The 24,956-nt window shown below is 48.3% G+C and overlaps 12 protein-coding genes; 6 read left to right on the top strand and 6 right to left on the bottom strand.

The window, feature by feature from the left end:
* Nucleotides 1-65: 65 nt before the first annotated feature.
* On the bottom strand, nt 66-1,001 carry FFUJ_06657 (related to 2,4-dihydroxyhept-2-ene-1,7-dioic acid aldolase; the record flags this gene model as incomplete). The annotated part of the gene is made up of 1 exon (XM_023580008.1): nt 66-1,001. One exon carries the CDS (start codon nt 999-1,001, stop codon nt 66-68), a length of 936 nt encoding a protein of 311 aa, XP_023432746.1.
* A 553-nt stretch (nt 1,002-1,554) lies between these two features.
* On the top strand, nt 1,555-2,526 carry FFUJ_06656 (related to SER3-3-phosphoglycerate dehydrogenase; the record flags this gene model as incomplete). The annotated part of the gene is made up of 1 exon (XM_023580007.1): nt 1,555-2,526. The coding sequence occupies one exon, from the start codon at nt 1,555-1,557 to the stop codon at nt 2,524-2,526; it is 972 nt and encodes a 323-aa protein (XP_023432745.1).
* Nucleotides 2,527-2,596: 70 nt separating this feature from the next.
* On the bottom strand, nt 2,597-4,682 carry FFUJ_06655 (related to PPR1-transcription factor regulating pyrimidine pathway; the record flags this gene model as incomplete). XM_023580004.1 has 4 exons in its annotated part: nt 2,597-3,906; nt 3,963-4,264; nt 4,313-4,465; nt 4,513-4,682. 4 exons carry the CDS (start codon nt 4,680-4,682, stop codon nt 2,597-2,599), a joined length of 1,935 nt encoding a protein of 644 aa, XP_023432744.1.
* Nucleotides 4,683-5,230: 548 nt separating this feature from the next.
* Nucleotides 5,231-6,982, bottom strand: FFUJ_06654 (related to quinate transport protein; the record flags this gene model as incomplete). XM_023580003.1 has 3 exons in its annotated part: nt 5,231-6,412; nt 6,468-6,793; nt 6,850-6,982. The coding sequence occupies 3 exons, from the start codon at nt 6,980-6,982 to the stop codon at nt 5,231-5,233; spliced, it is 1,641 nt and encodes a 546-aa protein (XP_023432743.1).
* Nucleotides 6,983-7,783: 801 nt separating this feature from the next.
* FFUJ_06653 (uncharacterized protein) lies at nt 7,784-8,764 on the bottom strand (the record flags this gene model as incomplete). XM_023580002.1 has 2 exons in its annotated part: nt 7,784-8,413; nt 8,459-8,764. The coding sequence occupies 2 exons, from the start codon at nt 8,762-8,764 to the stop codon at nt 7,784-7,786; spliced, it is 936 nt and encodes a 311-aa protein (XP_023432742.1).
* Nucleotides 8,765-10,845: 2,081 nt separating this feature from the next.
* On the top strand, nt 10,846-11,344 carry FFUJ_06652 (uncharacterized protein; the record flags this gene model as incomplete). XM_023580001.1 has 2 exons in its annotated part: nt 10,846-11,219; nt 11,281-11,344. 2 exons carry the CDS (start codon nt 10,846-10,848, stop codon nt 11,342-11,344), a joined length of 438 nt encoding a protein of 145 aa, XP_023432741.1.
* A 1,423-nt stretch (nt 11,345-12,767) lies between these two features.
* Nucleotides 12,768-13,665, top strand: FFUJ_06651 (probable alkaline protease (oryzin); the record flags this gene model as incomplete). XM_023580000.1 has 4 exons in its annotated part: nt 12,768-12,770; nt 12,817-12,933; nt 12,959-13,527; nt 13,566-13,665. The coding sequence occupies 4 exons, from the start codon at nt 12,768-12,770 to the stop codon at nt 13,663-13,665; spliced, it is 789 nt and encodes a 262-aa protein (XP_023432894.1).
* A 65-nt stretch (nt 13,666-13,730) lies between these two features.
* FFUJ_06650 (related to pirin) lies at nt 13,731-14,645 on the bottom strand (the record flags this gene model as incomplete). Its single annotated transcript, XM_023579999.1, has 1 exon — nt 13,731-14,645. The coding sequence occupies one exon, from the start codon at nt 14,643-14,645 to the stop codon at nt 13,731-13,733; it is 915 nt and encodes a 304-aa protein (XP_023432740.1).
* A 1,104-nt stretch (nt 14,646-15,749) lies between these two features.
* On the top strand, nt 15,750-17,686 carry FFUJ_06649 (related to 3-oxoacyl-[acyl-carrier-protein] reductase; the record flags this gene model as incomplete). XM_023579998.1 has 3 exons in its annotated part: nt 15,750-16,678; nt 16,723-17,521; nt 17,618-17,686. 3 exons carry the CDS (start codon nt 15,750-15,752, stop codon nt 17,684-17,686), a joined length of 1,797 nt encoding a protein of 598 aa, XP_023432739.1.
* A 257-nt stretch (nt 17,687-17,943) lies between these two features.
* FFUJ_06648 (related to endoglucanase C) lies at nt 17,944-19,816 on the bottom strand (the record flags this gene model as incomplete). XM_023579997.1 has 6 exons in its annotated part: nt 17,944-18,551; nt 18,600-18,716; nt 18,768-18,961; nt 19,019-19,329; nt 19,380-19,667; nt 19,742-19,816. 6 exons carry the CDS (start codon nt 19,814-19,816, stop codon nt 17,944-17,946), a joined length of 1,593 nt encoding a protein of 530 aa, XP_023432738.1.
* Nucleotides 19,817-20,582: 766 nt separating this feature from the next.
* FFUJ_06647 (related to hexose transporter protein) lies at nt 20,583-22,360 on the top strand (the record flags this gene model as incomplete). XM_023579996.1 has 4 exons in its annotated part: nt 20,583-21,157; nt 21,206-21,486; nt 21,534-21,653; nt 21,714-22,360. 4 exons carry the CDS (start codon nt 20,583-20,585, stop codon nt 22,358-22,360), a joined length of 1,623 nt encoding a protein of 540 aa, XP_023432737.1.
* A 344-nt stretch (nt 22,361-22,704) lies between these two features.
* On the top strand, nt 22,705-24,900 carry FFUJ_06646 (uncharacterized protein; the record flags this gene model as incomplete). XM_023579995.1 has 2 exons in its annotated part: nt 22,705-22,780; nt 22,835-24,900. The coding sequence occupies 2 exons, from the start codon at nt 22,705-22,707 to the stop codon at nt 24,898-24,900; spliced, it is 2,142 nt and encodes a 713-aa protein (XP_023432736.1).
* Nucleotides 24,901-24,956: the final 56 nt, after the last annotated feature.

Below are 24,956 nucleotides of genomic sequence, written 5' to 3'. Positions count from 1 at the left end.
ACACTTGAAATTAAACAAAACGACAATCTATAAACTATTTTGCGTATACAAGAAGAACTGGTTCCTTATGCTGCAACTGGGATGCCATTGGTGGCCCCATTTGTGATGCCGTTGCTATTCGTGACAGCCCCATTCGTCGTCCCGTTGGTGACACCATTAGTAGCCTTCTTCTCTACAGAGTGACCATTTGCCTGTTGTGACTTTACAACCGAAGCATTCAACGCAGCCATCTCAGTACCTCGCTTGGTAGCAGCACCGAGAAGTAGAGGACCATCAGTCGCAGCCATGACCCAACGAGCTCCCATCTTGCAGAACTTCTCAACAAGATCAAGACGAGCATGAAGACCACCAACACCCAGCCACTTTCCATGCTTTTTACATGCAGCAATGGTACGCTCGTAAGCCTCAGTAACACGAGGGTTCTCATAATCTCCAGGAATGCCCATCTCGGCAGTCAAGTCATTGGTACCAATGAGGAGAGAGTCAACACCCGGAAGAGCGGCAATCTCATCGACTAGCTCAAGAGCCTCCAGGGTCTCGATCATGGGGATAACCATGGTAGCGGCGTTTGTGACAGGGTTCGATACCTTGGCGGGGATGGAGCGGAACTGATGATGGGGAAGACCGTTTGTGGAGGAACGGTGACCAATGGGTTGGAACTTGGCTGCGTTGACGACGTCTTGAGCGTCTTGCACAGAACGAATGTGAGGAACGATGATTCCGAGAGCGCCGCCGTCCAGAATTCTTGAGACAAAGAAAGGGTCTTTGCTGGGGGCCCGAACGATGGGGGAGATGCCAGCGTAGAGAGCGGCGACGCAGAGTTGGTTTGTTGTCTCGAGATCAAAGGAGGAGTGCTCCATGTCTACGAGGATGCCATCGTAGCCGGCTGTCTTGGCCATGCCGGCGATTTCGATGGACTTGACGAGCTTGATGCTCATTGTGTAGGCGACTTCATCGCGGAGAAGCTTCTCTCGCATGGGGTGGGGAATGGGTGCAGCCATTGTGATAGTATTGGATTGATTGAACGAGTTGGTCTGGTGTATTGGAGTGGGTGATGGTGGGTATTGGGGATTGGGGATTGGAGATGCTGGTGATTGATGAGGGTAGAAGCGGTCAAGGTGGTTTCTCCAGCATATTAATATACACCTCTCCAAGATCGCAAGGAGTCATACTTCTTCCTCAAGACTCAGATACTGGATAAGTCCTTCTCCGCGTCCGATCTCGTTCCCCCATCAATTGCCTCCTCGCAAATTCAAGGACGGAAGCCGATTGTTGGAGCCGAGAAGATCGTGGGGTCGGAGCGGGGCCGCATACGACCCAGAAAAGTCATCGGACATTGTCCATCTCACATCGGCATGAAGCCTACGGATAACGGATGCCGCAAAACGGAACAGAAAAGAGAAATGATTCACCGGTTTGATCCCGCGGGAGTCACAGGAGCTGGAGTTCGCCTCGAGGGAGATACATAAAAGTGCAAGACTTGAGCCTCTTGTTCTCCAGACAAACACTACCCCACAATCATCACCTTGCATCAGAACTCTCACCTCATTCACCATGGCACCAAGCGCTGTAACAGACACTCCACCAGAGAGTCACTCTCCTGGGAAGCCAACAGTCTATGTCATGGACTCATTCCACCCTCAAGTTATGGCATACTGCCAAGAGAACTTCAACGCCATTACTCCCGATAACCCCAAGCACAGCCAATGGAGGCAAGAAGCACGCTACCTGCTCATGAGATCCTCTCGCTTAACTGCAGAGGATGTCAAGGCATGCCCTAACTTGATCGCCATCGGCAAGCAAGGCGTTGGCATTGACAAGATTGACGCTGATGCCTGCGCTGCTCGGGGAATCAAGATCTTCAACACTCCCGGCGTGAATGCGCGTGCAGTCGCCGAGCTTGTCTTGACGCTGGCTACTGCATCTGCTCGCCAGGTTGGCTCTATTGTTGCCAAGCAGTCTTCGGGTATCCTTGTGCCCAAGGAGAAATGTTCCGGCTTGATTCTGCATCGCAAGACGATCGGCATCCTGGGCATGGGCAATATCGGTAAATGCGTCGCCAGTATCTTCAGAGGCGCTTTTGAAGCAGATGTTATTGCCTACGATCCTTTCCTCCCTGCCGACGCTTGGGCCGATATTTCTCATCAGCGAGCTAGCTCTGTTGAAGAGGTTCTGGAGTCTTCGGATGTCATCACTGTTCACATGCCTCTTACTCCACAAACAAGAGACCTCATTAGCTATTCTGAGATGAAGAGGATGAAGCGAACAGCTATTGTCATCAACACTGCACGCGGAGGTATCGTCAACGAGCATGATCTTAAGCGCGCACTATCTGAAGGTCTCATCTGGGGTGCTGGTCTTGATTGTCATGAGGAAGAACCACCAAGCTATGAGAGGTATCACTCACTTTGGGAGGCTGGAGCTGTCAGTACGCCTCATATTGGAGCTGCAACGGCAGAAACGCAGATGCAAACGGGAATGGCAGCAGCGAGATATTTGTTGGAGTTTGCGCTGAACAACCAATGAGATAGCAGAAGTCATTCCAAGTCATGGATCATTTAACAAGAAGACACGATTAATAGTACCAAGTCCTTTTCTAAAACTCAAAACCGTCCCAAACACTGGGGTTCGTAGGATCTCCATAAACATATTGACCCAGCGCAGACTCCATGTTCCATAAAGAATCGTAGTTCAACAGTGCCCAATTGACCGACGACCCATCTTGATATTCCTCTGATATGCCATTCCCATCTTGCTCCGGAACATCAAACTGGTTCACAGAGTCCATCATATTCGTTCGCGGCTGCAAACCCTGATCGAAGAACTGGCGATTCGTTGAAAAGTCTGGCATGTTTGCTAATCCATTGCTTAGAGTGCTCGTACCCAAGTCTGGAGAGAAACTTCGCCCACTGAAGTTGCTAATATCGTTGGAGAAGCCCATAGCTGGATCAACCGGGACGTTGCCAGGCATATCTCGCACATTCGGCCACAGCCGTTGTGATACGTCTCTGTGTAAGGCTTCAAAGACAGACACGTAGCTCTTTGCGTCCGGGAGCTGCCGGGCAACGCTATTCAACAGCTCTTGACATCGGAGTAATCCCTGATGAGATGCACGCATATCTTCCAGAGTAAGCTTCTTGGATACGGAAATGCAGTACATGACCGACAACGCAGCTGTGAAGAGCATGTGAAAGTAGCTTCGTGTATGTGTCATCATCTCTCGCTTTTGGCATATGATGTGATATCTCTCAATAGTCTCCAGCGCTGATCTGAGAAAGACTGTCAGGATTTCTCTCGGTGGAGATCCATTGACCTTTGGGACAAGATCGATTGCACGACGGAGGACAGATAGTCTCTCACGGGCAATGAGCAAGTCATACCACTCTTGTGTTTCGTACAGACAGCTCGGTTCCTGTATGATAGGGTTGCTGTTTCTCCAATCTTTCAACTCCTTGAACAGCTTTGTCATGACAACGTGAATGTGACCGGCGAGCAAGTGCTTTGACCTGGTATTCGAGATCTTGCGCCTCAGCTTGGAGAATTCAGTCTGTATATGAGACGATATCTGCCTCAGCCGCACAGAGATAAAGAAGACGGTCATTTCGTTTTGAACATTGGGTTCCCGAGTGTAACTGAACGAGTCGAGGCTTTGCACATTCTGACTGGCTGCTTCGAGTTCCTCGTCGCTTACTTCAACTGGGAACTTTGTCTCGATGTCTGCGTCGTCGATCAAAAATGGCCGGTCCAGAGTCGTTGAGCTGTAGCGATCGATGAGATAGAATTGCCAGAATACTCTCCGTCTGAGCTGTGTTTGTAGGAGATCACCTCGAACATCCGTGCCGTTATGAAGGCCCAGTTCGATGCAGAGACGTCCGCAGAGCCGAACGACGTCCCAGATGGAAGTGCCTATCAATCCGATTCATCAGCATAATATTCATGTGTTCAAATCAGGCTTTGCGTACCAATTGGATGGTAGATACCGAGCCTACATATCAGCAGAAGATCTTGAACAGAGTCCAGTCCCCGAGTCAAAAAGTCGCCACCGAGATGCTGTAGAGCTGCGTTGTAGTATGCTTCTGGGTGTCGATGATGAAGCTTGTTCCGATATGGTAGAACTGCCCCAATGGCACATATCATGAAGGCTCTGAATAGGTCATGGCTTGAGGCTTTGGCGGAGGTGCCCTGACCATTGAAGAGACGTTGATGCAGTGCCCAGATGCTTCTGCGAAGGAGGAACGGGTTCTGTATGTGTGCCCAACTTAAGCTACAGGCTTGTTAGTAGACAGATAAAGACAGGGTGAACGTGACTTACTATTTCTCGAATAACATTTGTGTCTCTACTGCAGAGGGCAAAGAGCATGGAGCTATCGAGACCTCATCAGTACCGGGTGCATCAGCCAATGTTCTTAGCAAAGTGGCATGCGACTTTCTCCAATTCGCGTCTGAGAATAGATGCGCAATGAAACTATGATTATGTGTCAGTGGGGTCCTATCTTGTTACTTGAAACATACCTCAGGCTTGCTCCCTCGCGTGTAGCAGGCGACGATGCTGCTATCGATCTCACAGTATGCCTGTCATCTGGACTGGAGGTATCCACCGTGCTTGGGTCAGCGACTGCGATCTCGAGTTCTTGAAGCCTGTTGGATAACTCTTGCTCTTTTCTCTCGAGCTCATCGATCATGCTATGTTATAAATATCGTCAGAATGAGCGAGACGCGGGATTGTCAGAGACCTACGCTCTAGACAGCGGGCCATTATTGTCGGAGTCAATACACGCAACGAGACATTCCTGCCCATTTCGTGTACAAAGAGAGCAATTTGGCCTATTATTATCACACTGAGATATCTTCCGTCAGCAACTCAATTGAATGTGCACGTACCGAGTCTAACCTTTGTTTTCTTCTGGGCGCAAGATTGACAGGCTGGGAGTCTTGGAAGACGCGACATCTTCTTCCATACGCGATTGGCTGGAACCAAAGCTGGGGTTGTTGGAAAGCAAAATCTGGGGAGCCATTTGGTATAAATGCTCCAATAATGAGGAGTCTACGGAAATAGAGGGAGAATATCACGTGCTACACCCCGCAAATTGTTCACTACAATAGGAATAGGTTAAGTTTAGCGTATTTTGAGAAACGGACTTTTGCTACAGCTGAAGAATTATGTATACAACCATCAACCTAAAAGCTTCACTATAGTAATCCCATCCCAAAGGTTCTCTTTTCTAGACACTCAATATCTGTTCTCAACATGTTTTGAGACTACAGACTCCTGGTCTTTCATCTCAGGCTCGAGGATCTCGCGAGCGGCAGGCTTCAAATCATCAGCAGTAGGGTAGGCAATCTTATGCACCGTGTACCAGGGTCTCTCAAACAATTTATCCATGCTCTCCAAGGACCGACCAGAGGTCTCAGGCATGGCAAAGTAAACATACACAAGAGAGATGGTACAGATGCTAAGGAAGAACATGAAAGCTCCATAACGCTGAGTCGCTGCCAAGAGGGAGGGCATAGCGCGTGAGCAACCAAAATACATGGCCCAATGAACAGCCATAAGGATGGAAACGTTGATCGAACGAATTCTGAGGGGGAAGACTTCGGCTGAGACCAGGTAGGGAATGGAGAACCAGCCGATAGACCAAGCGATGGCGTGGATGTAGATGGCTGCGATAGCTGCACGACTCGCTGCCATGGCAGATGAGCTCGCCTCAATCTTCTCGGGAGTCCAGCCATTAGTGATCTTCAAGTAAGCACCAACGAAAGCCAGAGTGAAGATCTGCATGGTGATACCAGTCATGAGAGATCGACGTCTACCGATGAAGTCGATGACAAAGACAGAGAAGATGAGGACCGACACAAACTTCAAGATGGCGTAGCAGCCAGTAGCCAAGAAGCGAGCTTCGGTGCCCTCAATGCCGAGATATCCAAAGATAGTAGGGCTGTATTGCGTGATGGCGTTGGCACCAGACCACTGTCCAAAGACATGACAAGCAAACATGAGAACAAAGCGTCGTCGATTAGAAAGATCCGTGAATGTCTCCTTGATCAAGTCCCAAGTATTGGCACCAGAAACAATCTCAATCTCATGATTCAACTGGCTCTCAATACCCTGGAACTCGGATTGAACATAAGGATGATCTTCTGGAAGTCCTCGGAAGCGAGACAGCGTGGCCAGTGCTTCTGTTCTCTTGTTCTGGCTGAGCAAGAAGCGGGGAGTCTCGGGCGTGAAGAATGTGCCGACACCCCAGATGAGAGCTGGGATGAGCTGAAGTGCGGTAGGGAGCTGCCATTGCAGGTTGGTTCCGGCGTGGTATTTGGTGACACCGTAGTTGAAGAAGAAGCCGAAGACGACGCCGAGCTGTTGACAGCAGGTGTATTGGAGAGTCAAGAGACCACGGATAGGTTGAGGTGAGATCTGAACAAAGTTACGCGTTAGTCGGAGACCGTAAAGAGTCAAAGGGAAGTCATACCTCTGCGATGTAGACCGAAGGCAAGACCGTTGTCGCGCCAATACCAATACCAGCAATGACACGAGTGGCATAAAGAGCACCAAGATTTCCACTGCTGAATGTCTGACCAAAAATACCAGCCATGTAGACAACAGTGAAGAACTGAAAAGTACGCGTTCGGCCAAGACGTTGAGTGAGCCAAACACAACCCAGACATCCAAAGACTGCACCAGCTGTAGCGATAGCCACGATCCAGCCTTTTGTGTTTGCATATTCATGATCGGTCTGGTTATCGATTCCGAAGCGCTCTTTGAAGACCTCCATGATGACGAGGGAGGCGATATTTCCTGTATCAATGCCAAGTGATTAGTTGGAGTTGGTGGCGGATGGATGTGAGACTAACCTTCATCGAAACCCTTGGCGACACCAGAGAAACTCCAGATACAGGTACACGCGAGGAGATACCAGTTGAAGATCTCCTTGGGACTATCTTTGATGGCCCGTCTCGTGGCCTTGATCATATTTGGTCTCGCCATGTTGAGATGAGTGTGCGGGTGAATTGCAGGAGAATGTGAGGCAAGAGGACAAGAGCTTGAAGCTGAGGAAACGAGATTATGAGCAGGAGAAAGGGGATGAATTATATGCTGCCCAACGTCGCTGAGAACCCTTCCCCAGAGAGTCAACGGGGATCGCCGGCTCCAAGCGTGGAGAAAAAATGTAACGCTCACGTCGCGGAGAAAAAAGGCGGGGATAATCTTGGTTCCCCGAGATTCGAGTCTTCCCCAGACCTCGGAGTGGGCCCCTGGTTTAGCGTGGAGTCAAAGTGTCGTCGGAGCATGTCCTAGTGCTATCGGGCTGGACCCGGAGGAGGTTTCGGAGCGTAGATTTGGGTAACTTGCTGATGAAGATGGGCTACCCCTCGTCATGAGTCAATGACAGTGTTGCATTCGGGAACGCTCCGGCAAACGATCCGGTAAGTTGCGCCGACTGACGGAATGAGTTGATCTGGCGCTGGTGGGTTTAGTCAGAGTGTGCGGAGATGATACTAAGTCATGAAGTCGTGGGCGAACTGACATTGAGGAGTACGGTGAGGGTGTTATGGAATTGGCGCTCAGACTGTTGGTCGAACTGTGCAGATTGCCTCTAGGACGCTACCATGAGCCTAGACTTTCGGGGCATTGCCTTGTTTTGAGAAAGGACAGTCGGATCAGAGGCTTCACAGTATCTCGTGGTTCATGAGACAAGGGAGATGACCTGTTAAACACCTAGATCAAACATACCTAGGTATTTAACAAATAAATTGTGAGGCGGTGGTAGATACAAAATTATCGTCATTACTACTCTTTGCTTTGTTTCAGCGCCGGTGCAGCTACAGCTCCCCGACAATGCCAATCCACCGTCTGAATATTCCCCTCCAAGCTATCAGTGATAAATAAAGTCTTATGCTCCGGTCCCCCAAAACAACAATTCGTCAGATTGATCCCCGGCGATCCACTAACAATCCGAGCTTTGGGTACACCATGTGTATCCACTACAAAAACCGAGCCAAGACTTGGATGACAGATGAACAAATTACCCTCCTCGTCAAGCGAAAGACCATCAGGGCCCGCGTTGCCAAAAGACTGGAAGAACACGCCGGCTTTGGAGGTAGTGCCGTCTGCATGTAGGGGTAGGCGCCAGACTTGGTTTGCCCGTGTCATGGCGACGTAGAGAAAGCGCTCGTCTCGTGAGAGGACGAGACCATTGGGTGAGGGGCCATTGTCAAGCAAAGTGTCGAGTCTTCCATCTGGTGATAAGCGGTAGACGCGACCCGTTGGATCTGTCATACCTGTTTGGCCTTGGTCCGTGAAGTAGAGATTGCCCTTTGAGTCAACGATCAAGTCATTGGGCCCCTTGAACCGCTCGAGATTCTTTCTCGTCAACTTTGGACCAATCTTGCCTGTCTCTGGACTAAACGAGAGTATACCCTAAGATAATCAGCATAACTCATAAACTTAGGGACAAATGCATACCTGTTTGTAGTCCGCTACCAACAAATCCCCATCAACAGTCCCCACGAGCCCATTCGGCTCGCCATCCCAAGTGCACGCAACCCTGACATTCTTGTCGCCATCGATTTTAAGGATACGACCGTAAGGAACATCCACGACATAGAGATTTCCAGCGCTATCGACAACAGGTCCCTCAAGGAAGATGTGCTGGAACGACCCCGCAAAGCCTCCGCGCCATTCTGACTCTTGGCCCAAGCAGCGCTTATCGTCTGGGATGCGCAGGTAAATTTCTGCTTTGATGATGGGGGGCGCAGGGTAGAAGTTCATTTTGGAGGATATGCAGAGCTTGGCTGAAGATGGCGGCAGTAAGATGCCGTTGGAATATTTTATAGCCGCTTGGTGTTGAGCTGTTTTGGGGTAAGCTGCTGTGCGGAGGAACTCCGATGGGTCTGGTGCTATGGCTTGAGGATTAGTCAGGCTTGAGGGTACGTTGAAGACCCAACCATTCACGCAGCGGCATCACCAATGTCCTCTGATGGCTGTTTCAATAATTTGGCCTAGCTAAAACCGTAGTCAATGCTACTGAAATATAAGAATCACTTAGGTGTCTTTAATCAGGATTTGAATATGTATTTGCTAATAAAATAGCAATAATTTGTCTGGTAGTTTGGCTGGAGAAGGTCAGAAATGGAAGCCTACTTCAAGTCTACAGAGGTGTTGAGTCCATAGTCCTGACACATGGCGTGTATGCAAGATTTATCACCCAGATGGTCCACATGGTAGGCGATACATCCTTGGTTGAAGCTTTCAAGCTGATCTTTGTCTCCTCTAGAGAAGAAATAATTCTGCCGTCCTTCAAGCATACAGGCGATTAATTCTCCAGGAGACAGTGTTTTCTGGATTAAGAAGAACCAATAAAAATAATTCTTTGCCATATCTGAATACATATCCAAAGCTGGGACAATATCAAGCAGGATAACATGTCTCACGCGTTAGGGACAGTCGACGCAGAGCTTATGAGTCACTCTTGCACCAGAGTCATGGGCGCAGACAAAAAATGTCTTAAAGTCGAGTGTCGCTACAACATTGGCGGAGTCGCGAGCCATTAAACTCTTTGCATAATGCGAGACTAGGTCCGGCTTGGAGGATTTGCCGTATATAAGGATGCCCATAAACACAATGCTATACTTGTGCACGAGGGATGGGGCCACAGCGTGCCGAAAATAATGGCTTTCGTCGGGGAAGCAGCCATGTATTCGAGTAGCGGAGAAAAGGCTTTAGATCCCTCTCTGTCACTCTTCTTGCCAAAGATTGTAATAGGAGGATCAGACTGCACCCCGACGGATGAGAAGATGTCTTGGTACCTTGACAAAAGATATTATTTGATTGGAAAGACACTCTCAATGATACCCAATTTGGTACAACTTGTGCAATTCTCTTGCTATGCCGAGTTATTTCCATGATCAAATTCGCATGTTGCCATAACTGACCCTCCCAACCGATGAAGCCCCTGCAGCTTGTACTTCAGCCCTTGTATTTGACCGTTAAATAAAGTGGCTATGATGTTGACTGGGACATCTATTGCCAATTTCGCGTGGTGGCTGTCCAGCTGGCCGCAACAATTAGTTGATGGCCGTTTTCGGGTTTGATGCAAATCCTGTGTAACTCCCAAAATGGCTTGCTTGACCGGTTGCACCCATAGTCTACCCTCCTTCAAGTTGGGCAAATAATTTAAACCTATTACAATTAACATATGTGATAAACTGCTAGGATAAACTACACACACCAAGATGAGGAGGAGCCAAAAATAAGAGACGAAAGATGATCTCCAATTTATGTAATAAACGCTGTTTAAAAGAGACTCCTCGTGATCGGCCATGGAATCGAGAATCTGCAGGCACCGACCTGCCTTACAGAAGACCCAAGGACTTTGGAAAATTGGGGCGGTTACCTAGTTGTAGTTTTAATGCTGCAAAGGGACAGAAACTACAGTCTATCATTGCTCGGTTAAAAGATGATTACCCCTGTTGTTTATATAAGCAGACAGGTGCACCCACCGGTAAACCCCACAATTTGTTCTAGGTAACGAATAAGAAAATAGGCCCTTGACCGGGTGCGGGGAATGGTCCATTCTTAGAACCCTATCTCTTGTGTTTTGGGTTGTCAGGCCTACCAAACGTCTATCAGTGCAACATTTCACGCTCTTCTTTTCTACTAATTTTCTCATTTATTTGTCTTTTAACCATCGCTATTGAGCTCAAATTTAACTAAAGGGTAGCGCCGAGCGTCGTCTCGGCGCACTCGTTATCACTTGGAGTCATGATGATCATTACCAAGAACCATTGACGAGCGGCATCGCTGACCTACAATGGTGGATCAACACGGGGTATTGGGATCACGACCCTGATATGCCCTTGCCTGTTGCTGGGGATGATACGATTCAAAGTTCTGCTGGAACTGCAACGTGTTACGAAGCACCATCCTTGAACGACACGTCGCCAGCAGTTGAGCACTACCAGTCTGTTGAACCCGACAACGCGCAAGTAAGACTACGCCTACTTCCTGGTTCTCTTCAACCTTCATTTGTCCATAATCCTGTTTCCATATTGGAACCACCGTCTCCGTCAACACCCACAGCGGCCTTATGCGATAACTCAAGTTCTTTGAGCTCCACCGCAATTGTTCCATATGGATCAAGAGCTTCGCCACCGGCATTGTCAAGGCCTGCCTCCCGACCATGTGACTTTTGCGGGGCACTCTTTGACAACGCCGCCTATCTCTGGTATGTGTAGCCATTCTGTTGTATTATAACTGAGTTTTAACATATTATAGCACTCATATAGTTTTACACCATTCTCCCTCAAAGCCATTCCATTGCGGAAGAAGGACCTGTGTGGCCCTTGGTAGCAAGAGGTCCCTTGAACGGCACTTGACAAATGCTCATTTCTGTGCGGTATATATCTGCTGCTGTGGATACTCGAGTCGCAAAGATAAGCATTGTGAACATTTACGAAGATGTGCATACGCGGGCAACAGTTACCGGTGCAGATGTGGACATGCCGAAAACAACAAGCGTGCACACAAAGTTCATATTGATGAATGCGGTAAACGAAAGAAAGGCAGACCAAAGAAACAGAAAACGGATAGTGGATAATTTTGGATCCGAGAGTAGCTCCTGGATGAAATGGGTAGTCTTCCGAAGTTGTGACGCCTTGCACACCTGCGCATGACCGATGAGGCTTTGTGGACTGTACAATGATCTGTTTTTGGCTCAGATGACTGTTTGCATTGTTTAAGACTGGAATGACTTATCTGTTTTCTTTTGACAAAAGGAACAGCTCGTGGGGTACACATAAGCCATTACTGTCTTGAAAACGCTGCTATTCTTTTGATCTGGGTCAACGAAGTTATTAAATTAGTTATGTGGACTAAGGGAGGTGGCAGGTGCACCCTACGGGCTGTTTCGATTTGTCAAAAGATCGTGAAGCTGGCTGTTACCTCTTTATGTGAATATAACTGAGAATAATAATTTAAGTAAAATACATTATTTATATCAATCATTTAGATAATTACTTCTAATAATGCTGTTAAAAGGATAGATATTTAGGTCTTAGATAAATAATTAAAGTTAAAGAATGAAAAATAGTGTTACTTTTATATAAATATATAATAAATATATAATTTCTGAGATATATCTTTACATATTTCTTTTTAATATTGTAAAGAGATTAATATTATACTAATAAACATGCGCTCCAACTTTAGACGCAACTTGTGATGCAAGTGAGCTGGAGCAGGCATGAGTTACTCTCATGATGTTGCCGAATCTTGTCACTCAAGCTCAGTTATAGAGTTTATGTGTTTGAATCGTAAGAGGCAAGATAGCTGACTAGGTAACCCTTTGCTTCCTTGTAATCTTGTAAATGTGAAATGTGTGAAACTTGGATCTGAAATAAGAAAACAATAGATCTATAAGCTTCACTGTATTAATTACTCAAAGATTAAGTTTGAAGTTATTGGTCGAGGCATGTGACAAGGTTTACATATGACAGTTAATAACTTTACGCGACACTGTATCCATATTTCGCGCCATAGAGCACCTGCTTCTTATAGTCAAATGATATGCATAAGTCATCCAAGAGTAATTTTCACTTTGCTTGCCATAGTTTCACAAGCATCTAACCTTGTAAGTCTTTTTGAATATAAGAAGCTATTGCAACCTTTCCCACAACGTTCCATTATCATATAACAGTCCACTGTGCCATTTAATATCGAGAAGCAGGAGATCAAACATAACCGGAAAATATGGTAGTGCAGCACTGCCACCCAGATGGTGAGCACTTTTTGCAGTCAGTTTTGGACTACGTATTAACATATAGCAATCTACAGATATCGAAAAAGATACTTTGTTCAATCATGCGACCCGCTACCTCCATGCTACAAATGATAATCCACCCCAATGTCACTCCAATGCAGCCGACGGATCCGGCGCATATGTATACGTGCTTGATTCTGGCATAGATTTCTCACATGCTGGATTCTCTGGCAGAGCTCTTCACGGAGCAAAATTCGTCCCAGGGCCAGCAAATTACGACGAACTGGGCCATGGCACCCAGATTGCAGGAGTTATTGGGAGGGACTACGCGTGGTGTGGCCGAAGATTGCACCATGATTTTGGTCAAGGTAGTGAATAAATTGGGAGTAAACAAAATCGGGTGGCTCTGCCAAGCCATACTGCGGGCTCCTGATCATTCTATTGCAAAGGACATTGTTGACAAGATCGTCATGAACATATCTCTAGGAGGGGAATACACTACTGTTATCAACACCGCCGTAAAGAAAGCTACCAATTCTGGCATCACATTGGTTGTTTCAGCAGGTAACAGCGGGGTTTCCGCTGTTATCTACTCCCCTGCCTCGGCCGTCACCGCCATCACAGTCGCTGCGAATAGCCCCGATAATCGCCGCGCTCCCTTTTCCAACTACGGGCCCTGCGTTAACATATTCGCTCCAGGTGTCGGCATTACTAGTACCTTGATCTCGGTTAAGCAGGAGAGTAGGCGTTATTCTGGCACGAGCTCGGCAACTGCGTATGTCATGGGTCTAGCTGCATACTTTATTTCCAGAGAGGACTTGAGAGGCTACAGGGCCGTGAGGAAGCGAGTTCTATACGCCGCGAGTTTGAACGGAGTAATAAAAGATTCTCGTTGGAGCAGCAATCGCCTTGAATTTAGCGGTATACTTAGAAATTAAACCCCCTAGAACAACTTGAGTAGCAATTAAATAAACCGTCCTATATACTCAATCTGCGCTTCGTATTTTCACTCTGCCATCCCTTTGCCCTCTCAAATCCATTTTTACCCTCGTAGAAGTCTTCAAAAGCCTGGCGAATACCATCAGCACTAGTTGATACAAAGGGTCCATGCTGAACGATCGGTTGGTCAAGAATCTGACCGGCGATTAAGAGAAGGCGACCGCTGAAATCTTGGTTCTCAGCAACCTGGATAGAAACGGCATCTCCTCCTGGTTTATATAACACCGTCCCATGCTGATCCACCCTCGTCAAGGCTCCGCTTGGGGATTCGAAATCCGCAGAACCTTCAAATACAAAAGAGAATGCATTCCAATCCTTAGGTAGGGGTTGAACCAGCGTGCCACCTGGTTGAATCTCAACATCTAAATACCACACAGGGGTATATGACAAGTCTTTGACGCTATCGACGTTGCCGACCTTGCCTGATATAACCTTGACAAGAACCTTGCCATTGTCTAGATGCACGAGCGGGATCTCTTTGGCTCTCACATCCCGATATCTGGGCTCACACATCTTGAGATGCTTTGGGAGGTCGACCCACAACTGTAACCCAGCACCTTGGCTTCCATCAGGGCTCGGAACGGGCTGTTCGGAATGCATAATGCCTCTGCCCGCAGTCATGAACTGCAAGTCTCCAGCATTCAGAATACCCCTGTTACCAGCACAGTCCTCGTGCTCAACAGCGCCCTTGAGGATGTAGGTCACTGTCTCTTGTCCTCGGTGGGGGTGATCGGGGAATCCTGCACCGTTGCCCCCATTCATGTAGTCAAGCATAAGGAATGGTGAGAAGTTGCGCTGTTGTCGGCTACCGATGGAGCGTCGTACTCTAGCTCCAGCGCCTTCAGACTGTTCAAGCGCGGTGAAGACTTTACTTATCGCTCTCAGTTCCGGCATTGTCGATAATTGGTTATAGTGACGAGGTCGTGCTGGTCGATAACTTCTGTTCCAACAATGAATGAGTTTTAGTAGGCTGGGCTGAGGCTTGTTTAGCGATTTCGATAATCAGTATAAGATTTGACCAGGCGATAATGCTCATATATGTATGTAGGCACATAAACTAGAACTGGGGTCAGGTTTCTACGGAGTAGAGAGTTGCTAATTATTAATGCTTACAAAATTTAGGTGGGGTCATCACATATTAGAGTCGGCTAGATCATAGAGGCCTGAGCAGAGTCAGTTGGCCGCTGCGAATGGGAGCTCTGCTCGCTATGTATGTCAGTCATAATATGTAAGATAAAGGCTAAAGTAGAAACACTCATTTCTAGAGTTAACATTTACCGGTTAACTTCCTACTTCATGACTTTTAGAGGTGTCAATAGGCTGAGATGATTTGAGTGTAGCACGAGGAAGTGACATGACAAATCAACCGCGCGGCAGCTCGGCCTTTAGGTAACTTACCGTGCGGGAAGCCCGCTGGACAAACCATCAAAGCATGGTGCAAGATCGCGGCTGCTCTCGATGAATTTAGTGGTTAGCGCGCCTGAATGTAACCTGAGTATTTGTTCCGACCGGTTTAAGGAACGCGATGGATATCCTCTACTTCGAATCGAGCAAGCCGTTCTACATTATCAAGCCTGGACGGCATAGACGGAATATGGCCACACAAAAACTTGTAGCGATCATTGAATCCTGCTATCAAAACTTAAGCTGTTATGGGCGGAGTTAACCTTGCTTTTGGTCAAGCGTAAGGATGGAGAGTCTATGAAGGAGTGACGGGGCAAGATGTGAGTTTGTCTCTAACTAAAACCAGAACACTGCGGGCGGATGAGAAACAAGATGTCAATAATTAGCACTAGCTATAGAGAATATTAAATTGTTCCCCTTCTTACTTATACGAAGGACTCATACGCGCCCCACATAGTAGTCGTAACTTGTAAGTGTACGAAGACTGCTAACTATTCTAGTTCTCTGCCAGTTCTGACCGCCTACTCCATCGTCGCCACCATCTCAGTCCAGACTCTTGCGATATCGCACCATCAATATCAGCCTCTGCCAAAGATGTCATACAATCAATTTCCCAACCGAAGACGAGTGATACAAGCATGCGTGAATTGCCGTATGCGCAAGACGCGCTGTGACGCTGCTCAGCCAAGATGCGGCCTCTGCGCTTCACAGAATGTCGATTGCGTCTACCGAGATGCGAAACAGCCAAAGATTGACTACAACACTCAAGTCCTCCTGGAACGGATGCAACTTCTAGAAGATCGTATTATTTCATCGAATTCGGCATCACAGACCCAGAGAGCTCCGCCGGAAGCTTCACCTATGAGCCATCATGATCCACAGCCTGACTCGGTCACTGAGGGCCGGGAGCCTGTGTTTGAAGTTCAAATACCTCTTTCGCATACGGCCAATGCAAATCATGTTTTCTCGTGGAGCCTGGTACAGACACTTCTCACGGAGAATGGCACAGATGAACAGGACTTGCTGGGCTATGCGGATGCAACTGAAGTCTTTTTCCAAGGGCAGCAGAACAGTAAGCATCCATCTACAACGTTGCAGCCTCTTACTTCGTGGAAGCTTTACGATAGCTCATACTTTAACTCATGCCCTGGCGATGGTGTTGCACGACTGCAAGACTTGATTCACCTCTATTTTACAAAAGTTAACATTTTCTTCCCCCTGTTATTGAAGAGCGATATCCTAAATATCTTCGAGAGTATAACAGCGAGAGAGGTTTATGGAGATGAAGAGACACCATTGGTCAATATGCCGCAATATGGTCTGCTTCTCGTGGTTCTCTGCCTGGCACTATTGAGTTCGAGTGGGCAATCTGACATATCAATCAAAAACAAGCATTTTTCAAACAGCTCGAACAATCCTGAGGATCAGTTGAGAAGCGAACTATGGAGCAAGGCGAGGTTGATACTGGGTTACATCTCCACTGATATGTCATTAGAAGCTGCTCAGGCGAGTATGCTCGCAAGGTGAGTTATCATTCCATGCCTTGTAAAACTGACTGACGACTCAGCATCTACATGGGTGCGACGGGTGCAGTAGCAGAGGCATTTCACTGGGCGCACGCAACGGCCGTCAAGTGCGAGACCATGGCCCGATTGCAAACTAAGAACGAGAGTATCTCCGACGGCTTCCGTCGCTTGTACTGGATATCCTTCATATACGAATGTGACTTCATATCAGAGATATCCATTGTGTCACCATCTGGTATAGCGAGATATGAAGACAAAATCCCATACCCGGCCTTTACTGCTGAAAGCCACCCTATCTCGCCATCTGCACCAGAGTCATCAGAAGCAACCTCGATAAGGAGCCAGGAAGAGCTCGTCGCGTTCCAGATAACCACAAACTCAGCCATCAGACGCTTTCTCAACACTGTCAATAGTGTTGTTTACGATGACAAGGAGCAGTTCCGGACAAGGAGATCAAACTACGCATCTTGGCTGCTCAGAATATCGGAAGATCTCTGGTCACATCACTCTGCCATTTATCGCAATCTCCCTGAGTTCCTCTTGAGCAGTCCATCCCAAGACATTCCAATGACGGGTGCCGACACAAGCTCTCCTGCGAGTCTGCAGTCACCAACGGCGCGTATCCAGGGCATTCCAGTCGGTAATAATTCATGGAACATCTTGAGACTCAAGGGGAGATACTACGCAGGCCAATACATTATACACAGGCCTTTCATCGAATTTATTGTTCTCAACATCGACAACTTCGAATCGCATCCTTGCAAAGATGCAGTCCTGAGACGATCCAAGTCTTGTTTGGATGGATGCACGGGGTTTATCAAGGTATTTGATGTCCAGACGGTAAATAGCTTGACATGTTTGTTCCCCACTGGGATGGTGTGAGTAACCCTGCCGCTATTACTTTGGCTGTAACTAACCATCTTCCTTTTTCTTTAGGACCTTTACTATGACTATCATCCTGATGGTGGCGACCATCTTTCCACTGTTCAAGGATCTATTGCCTGACGATGTGGAGGATGTAATTCTGAGTGGGAAGAGAAACCTCGTTCGATTCAGCCAGAGCGTGGCAGAGTTTTCATGGCATATTGAAATACTAGAGAGGCTTGATGTGGCACGGAAAAATAGAATAGCAAGACAAGGGGACTGACAAATAATACTTGACTTATAATCCCATATTTAAACTGATTTTGTTTACAGATATAGATATTACTTCTTTATTGCATTGAACTAAAGCTTGATACATGGTATGTCTCATCTCAAGCCTATGCTGCAACAGGTACAGGATGGGCTTGCGGTTGTTGTTGTTTCTTGAGCTCAGCTTTCAGCTTCTCCTCCGGCGACAGCTCAAAGATACCAACACCAGAGACAGATGCTTCTTTAGAGGCCACGTCACTTGCAGTACCTTCCGACTCAATAACCTTTCCTTCCAGCCTCTTATCACCAGCCTTCATGGGGGCATATGTCTTGAGAAGCTCATTCAACTGCTCCCTCTGCATGCAATTCTCATACTTCCAGCTTGCAGCGAGTTCGTCCAGTTCTTCAAAGCTCTTGTCCTTGAAGTAATCCGCCCACTCGGGGATCATGTACTCGGCCATGGTGATTCCTCGGATGCCGCGGAAGACGTGCATGTGCATGCGCCATTGCCAGGGATACTTCTTGGAGTATTGTGCAGGGACGTTATCCTCGAACCACTGGTGTAGTGGACCGAAGAGGCCGTCTTGGAGATGCGCATCGTCATAAGCCCATGAGTCGACGGCGAGATCTCGTTTCTTCTTGATGATGGGTCCGAGAAGCTTGAGCCAGGCAGAGTCTGGGGAGACATGGGTCATGCCCATGACGTTGACGTCTTTGTATGCCCAGATCGACCACGCTGAGCTGTGTTAGTGTTGCCCACGGAATAGAGTCTCGGGCGACCTACCAATACTCTCCGATGTGTAGATAGCCATCTGTCGATCCAGCATATCGTATCGCTCTTGGTTCTGGACTTCCCAATCTGGGTTGTACTCCTTTCGTTCGTATATGGGACCGAATTCACCTGCAAACAGAACCTTAGCTTAAGTCATCAAAAGCACCCAATGAGACTCACCATTCCAGATTGGCACGTTGTGTTTCTTCATAAACTCCACCTTGCGATCGTACATTCTACGAATGTAGCTCTCCTGTTCTTTTGTTCCTTGGAATCGACCGATACGGTTTGGGAACCCAAAGCCGCAATAATCATGAATGGCGTATACTGAGTTGTCCCATACTCTGTCAAAGCCTGTGAAGTCCATGCTGAATCTATATCGACGCTCGTCAGTACATGTTCAAAAGGAGAACTCGATGGATGATACTCACGTGTTGCCCTCTAAGAACAGGATATGGTCAGGATCAATGTTCCTAATTGCTGGCACAATACGGTCGTAGAATGCCAACAAACGAGTCCACTCAGAGTCAGCAGGCTCGTTCATGGGGTTGTAACCGGCAACCCATGGATTGCCCTTGTATCTTCTAGCAATATGTTCCCACAGGTTGATCGCTCGGTCTTGGAAGTGTTTGTGGTCCCAGAATGCGGCGTATCCGGTCGGGTTGTCGCAGTGCCAATCCTGGTTCTGTCCACCAGGCAGGGCATGAAGGTCGAGGATAGTGTAGATACCATATTTGGCGCACTACGATTTTACGTTAGCAGCTGGCAATGACTAGAGTTGTTGCGACTCACAAGATTGATGACTCGGTCGACATGCTTGAAACCCTCTTCCTTGATAACGAATGGGTTCATGTCATCTTCAAAGTGTCTGTAGTTGAGACATAATCGCAGGCAGTTGAAGTTCAAGGAGGCAAGGAATTCAGCATCCTTTTCACCAAAGAAATACTCGAGGAACTTGTCGAAGAAGAAGTCGTGCTTCTCTTGGCCAAGAACCTTGAGGAGCGCTGCTCGTATCTGATGCTCTCGTCCGGGGAAGCCATTCATGAAGTTCTCCATAAGCATCCAGCCGCCGAGGGCCGTCTGTGATGACAACGTCAATATGTCGCTATTTACAATACATCATGAGAGCGTGTAGAATGGGCATGGCTACTTACACCGCGCAAGAGTACTGTATCGCCGTTCGCGTCGACAATGCGATCGCAATGTGTCTTTAGGATTCCGGTAGTCATGATTGAAGTCAGCAGCCGGTGAATTGGTCAATAACAGTGTAAACAATCCAGAAAGAGACGCGCATGGGCTGGTCCTAAATACCCCATGACATCTACTCCCCGGAATATATCCACTCTGCACATCTCATCATCATACCAATGATGTTAGCTCATGAGGGCTCCGTGGATTACCGAGGATACACAATCCTCTCTTCACCATCAAGCATCCCTCGGGGGAGTCAATGCCTTGCCCCGAGACCAAGCTTGGGGGGAGGCGAACCAATCATAGCTCTTCGGGGCAGCTAAAATCTAACCCCGATATTCTCAAAGTGGAACACGAGTCGTGAAAATACGTAGGGGCAACGATTTAGCTCCCCCGAGACACCATGATTGGTCCATCTCGATCCTCCGTCTCCGCAGCATCTTGCTCATGACTATGAGCAATTCTCTGACGATGCAAAGACTTCACAGCTTCCCCGATGGGTTGACTTTACCCGACACATGGAACGATCCCCATGAGCAACATGCGGAGTTCCCCAGAGATTTGGTCTCGACCCCGCAAAGTTTAGCTGTAACGCTATCGAATTGATGGGGTGAATGACACCCGAGTTTTCGGATGCTAACCAGGTGCACTCTAGGTCGGCAGACAATATAGGCAAAAGCAAGTCTCTCACTTCCGGTTTTTTATCACATCACAAACACATATATAAGACAACCTACCATGCAGATTTACCTGCTCTTATCTCCTTCATCAACGCCGACATCTCCTTTGGACTGATCTTTCGCCATGAACTTTCTTCGAAATCGTCTTCCGGCCCCAAAGCAGGACTTGCTCGCCAAGCAAGCCCGCCAGCAGGGCACCAACGATGCAGCCTACAAGCCCTCGCGCATATCTGAGCTCTCCAACGAGTCTCCAAGCTGGTACAAGTCAGCTGCGCGGAGACATCTTTACTTCCTGCTCTTCCCAGCATGTGTTGTGTCATACGCAACCTCGGGGTATGATGGAAGTATGATGAACTCCCTGCAGACTGTCTCGTACTGGGATGACTTCTTCGATAACCCACGCGGTTCTCAGCTTGGCCTCATGAGCGCGATCATGTCGCTTGGCAGCATCTGCTCCACGCCTATTGCGCCCTTTGTTGCTGATAAATATGGCAGACGATGGGGTATCACTACAGGAAGCATCATCATGATTGCTGGTGCCATTCTGCAGTGCGAGAGTACCAACTTTGCCATGTTTGTTGTAAGCCGCTTCATTCTGGGCTTTGGACTGTCTTTTGCTACGACTGCGTCTCCTAGCATGGTTAGTGAGTTGTCTCATCCGAAAGATCGAGTCACCATTACAGCTATCTGCAACACCTGGTAAGTCAATCTTTTCTTCTTGACCCTTATCTTTGCTGACTCTTCTAGTTGGTTTCTGGGCTCTATTGCAGCTGCTTGGATCACCTACGGCACCCGAGTAATCCCCAGCACGTGGTCGTGGAGAATCCCCTCCCTGCTTCAGATGGCACCCAGTCTCATCCAGCTATCGACTGTCTGGTTCCTCCCCGAATCCCCACGATGGCTTATCTCGAACGATCGCAGTGAAGAGGCCCTCGAAGCTCTCACAAAGTACCACGGAGAAGGTGTCAAGACCGAACTAGTAGAGCTAGAATACGAAGAAATTCGAGCCGCAATTGAGCAAGAAAAGTGTAGGTCGCCCGCTGTCGCCCTGTGATTCGTTACTGACAATCCGCAGTATCTGGTCAGACCACTTGGAAGTCTATGGTTAGCACCAAGGGCAACCGCTACAGGATGTTCCTCGTTATTTGCATGGGTCTAATGTCGCAATGGTCTGGGAATGGATTGATCTCTTACTGTAAGTCGACTTCAAAAGCTATAATCTGACTGATCAATCGCTGACTTAATGACTCTGTAGATCTCTCCCGAGTCATGGACACCGTCGGCATCACGAACAAAAAGACACAAGCCCTGGTCAACGGTCTTATCAATATTTGGAACTGGGCCCTCGCTCTCACCAGCGCCTGCTTCGTGGATCGCGTCGGCCGCCGTCCTCTTTTCCGAATCTCTACACTTGGCATGTTGCTAGTCTTTACAGGATGGACCATCGCATCGGAACGCTTTGCCGCCACTGAAGCCAAGTCTGCTGGTGTCGCGGTGATGGCACTCATTTTTGTATACGAGATCTTCTACTGCATGGCTTTCTCGCCCCTTCCAGTAGCATACTCGGTCGAGGTTCTTCCATATTCTATCCGCGCCAAGGGAATGGGCGTGTATGTTCTCGCGACGAAATGCGCTGTCTTCGTCAATCAGTATGTCAATCCTGTTGGACTGGATAGCATTGGATGGCGGTACTATCTCGTTTACGTGGCTGTCCTTCTTGTCGAGAGTTTCATTGCCTACGGTTGGTTCCTTGAAACTAAGGGTAAAGCCTTGGAGGAGATTGCTGTTATCTTTGATGGAGAGGCTGCAGATGTCACCGTTGACGAGCCTACCAAGTCCAAAGTTTTTAGCGCCGAGATGCCAACGACTCTGGAACAGGAGAATGTCGACCGCAAGGTCTAAATTGTAGCTCAAGGCAGGAAATAAGAAGGAAATATTGAGTCTGCTTTTCTCTTGTACCTATCGGATAATATTAAGACCATTCTATTTGGATTTATATAACAATAAAGAATGCAATTATTAGTGTAGGGTAAATAATCTTATCAATTAACTGAATACATACCCCTGTTGACACGCTTCTGATTGGCGGCCATTGTTGGTCCTGCTTCTCCCCGCATGCTGAGGAATTCCGGGGTTTTCAAGGCAAGTGGTATGCGAGACTTGTCCGTTTGTAGTTAAATCGCACCCTCGCGCCAGAGTGCAAAGTCCCTCTGTCATTCCTCTACTACTTATCTCCAACAAGCAAGATGAGCTCATCAAGTCAGGCAAAAGCTAGAGCTCAGGCTAGGAGTATCCGCAAAGGCACACACAGCTGCTGGGAATGTAGGCCTAGCTCCCCATGAGAACAACCAAAGCTTGTTTGCTAACTTGTTCGAGGCCGTCGCCGCAAGATACGATGCCAGTTTTCAGCTCCAGACGATCTGGTGTGTAGGCCATGCGGGAAACGCGGCTCGATTTGCCGCGGTCAAGAGTTTGCCGATGAATCAGAGGCATCTCAACTGTCCATGCGGCATCTGGCGCGTCGCCTGGGTAGGCTCGAGGAGCTGATGGAGAAGCTTGCGGAAAGATCCGCACTCTGTCCATCCACTGGCATCTCTACCCAACACTCACCCGGCATCTCTCAAGTCGTTATGGATGAGCTCGAGTACCCAGACGCACCGACGATAAGAGACCCTGTCCGTCTCGGGACACCAACCATTCCCAGGTCCCATTATACCACTTCATCCCTCATCTCCGGCACAACGCACGAGATGACCATGGATCTCGCTGGACCCTCTGGCCTCGCAGAGACGTTGTACAAACTCTTCCCGTCACAAATCGATGTCAATACCATCTTTGAGGCTAGCGTCGGGCCCCTCTATGTTACAACATTATTCCATCGCCAAGCTGACGTGGCGGAAGGGAACTCGGAACCTCCGGAAGCTGTCGGGGTAATACCATCACCCTCAAGCCGACCGACTCTTCTGGCCAAGAGGCTCTTGCAGCTGGTCATTTGCATGCAGCAGCTCTCCCCAAGGTTCAACCGTCCACTGCCCTCGCTTCGTGCTTCGATGCTAAGAACGATGGAGGAGATTGTTGACGGCGTGGATAAGTTCATCTCGGCTAATCGCGTCGTGTCTACTCTTGAAGGACTCGAGTGTCTATTGCTCTTAGGCTACTGGCAACAAAATGCAGGAAACCTCAGGAAGGGCTGGCTTATTTTCCGACAAGCCCTCAGCGTTGGACAACTGATGGGGATTGACGCCGGCGCAGTGGCCCCTCCTGATACGTCATTCTCAACCCGATATCCTCCCTCGCCACAAATGTTATGGTTCCGATCCGTGGCTTGTGATCGCTACCTGTCTCTCCTGCTCGGTCTTCCAGCCGGCAGCCACGATAACTCCTTCGCTGCTCAGCAGCTGACCGCGAGAGATGCACCCTCAGAGAAGCTGGAGAAGCTGCATGCCGTGGTATCGGAAAAGATGATTGAGCGCAACAACTCTACCCAAATGCAGGCTTACTCTCTGACCCAGCTGATCAGTAGTGATCTCATGGCAGGCCAGGGTCTCATGGGTGACTCCTGGTGGGAAGTTCCCCTCGTTAACACAGAACAAAGTCCAGCATCCGCTGTAGAGGTGGCAAGTCGACTGATTATGCAGATGAGCCATCATCTACTCTTGGTTCTGCTGCATATCCCGTATTTGCTGAGAAACCCGTTGTTTCCTCACGACCAGCAAAACAGCAAGACGATTTGTACCAGCTCGAGTCGCAACATTCTGGACAGATTCCGTGTCTTCCGGAGCTTCAACGACTCAGCCTATGCCTGTCGTCACGTTGACTACGCCGCTCTGGTCGCAGCAATGACCTTGCTGGTATCTCATGCGCAGAATCTGGAGGTTCGGGATCCAACCAATGGCCAAAACATGCATCGCATCACAGATAGGGCGCTCATTATCGCAGTGAAGGACCGAATGAAGCATCTTTCATACCTGAATGGCGACAAGTTCTTTGAGGAATCTACAAATGTCATCGAGAAATTATTACCTCTCCTGAGCTCTCCCGAGACAGAATCCCCCACCTTTGACCCGCAGTGCTCTCCAAGTGTTGAACTGAAGATACCGTATTTCGGCGTCATTACGATTGTGGTGCCGCCGGTTCCGGCATCAGTCCAAAAAGCACAAGTAATGGAGCGTGTCGAGGTACCCGCACCGAGGATGGACGGTGTCACTTTGTCCGCTGGTTTATCACACCCAGAGAGCAAGGACCTGGAATCTCTGGTTCCAGTTCATTTCCACCCAGAAGAACAGCGGAACACTTTCGGTGCAGTTGATGTGATGGCCGGGGCAGACGAGTGGGCAATGCAGGGCATTGATGCGACTTACTGGGCTTTACTTCAATGCAATGGGGTATTTGACGCGTCACTAGAGTCAGAAGAGGATTCTGATGAGTTAAAGACTAAATGAACTGTCCTAAATATACTTGAAGAATAGAATAACGGGCCGGGTTCCTGTAAGTTGTA

This window comes from Fusarium fujikuroi, chromosome FFUJ_chr06, assembly GCF_900079805.1.
Source record: "Fusarium fujikuroi IMI 58289 draft genome, chromosome FFUJ_chr06".
In the NCBI taxonomy this organism is placed as follows: Eukaryota; Fungi; Ascomycota; class Sordariomycetes; order Hypocreales; family Nectriaceae; genus Fusarium; species Fusarium fujikuroi.
This window is presented reverse-complemented; position numbering and strand designations above follow the sequence as displayed.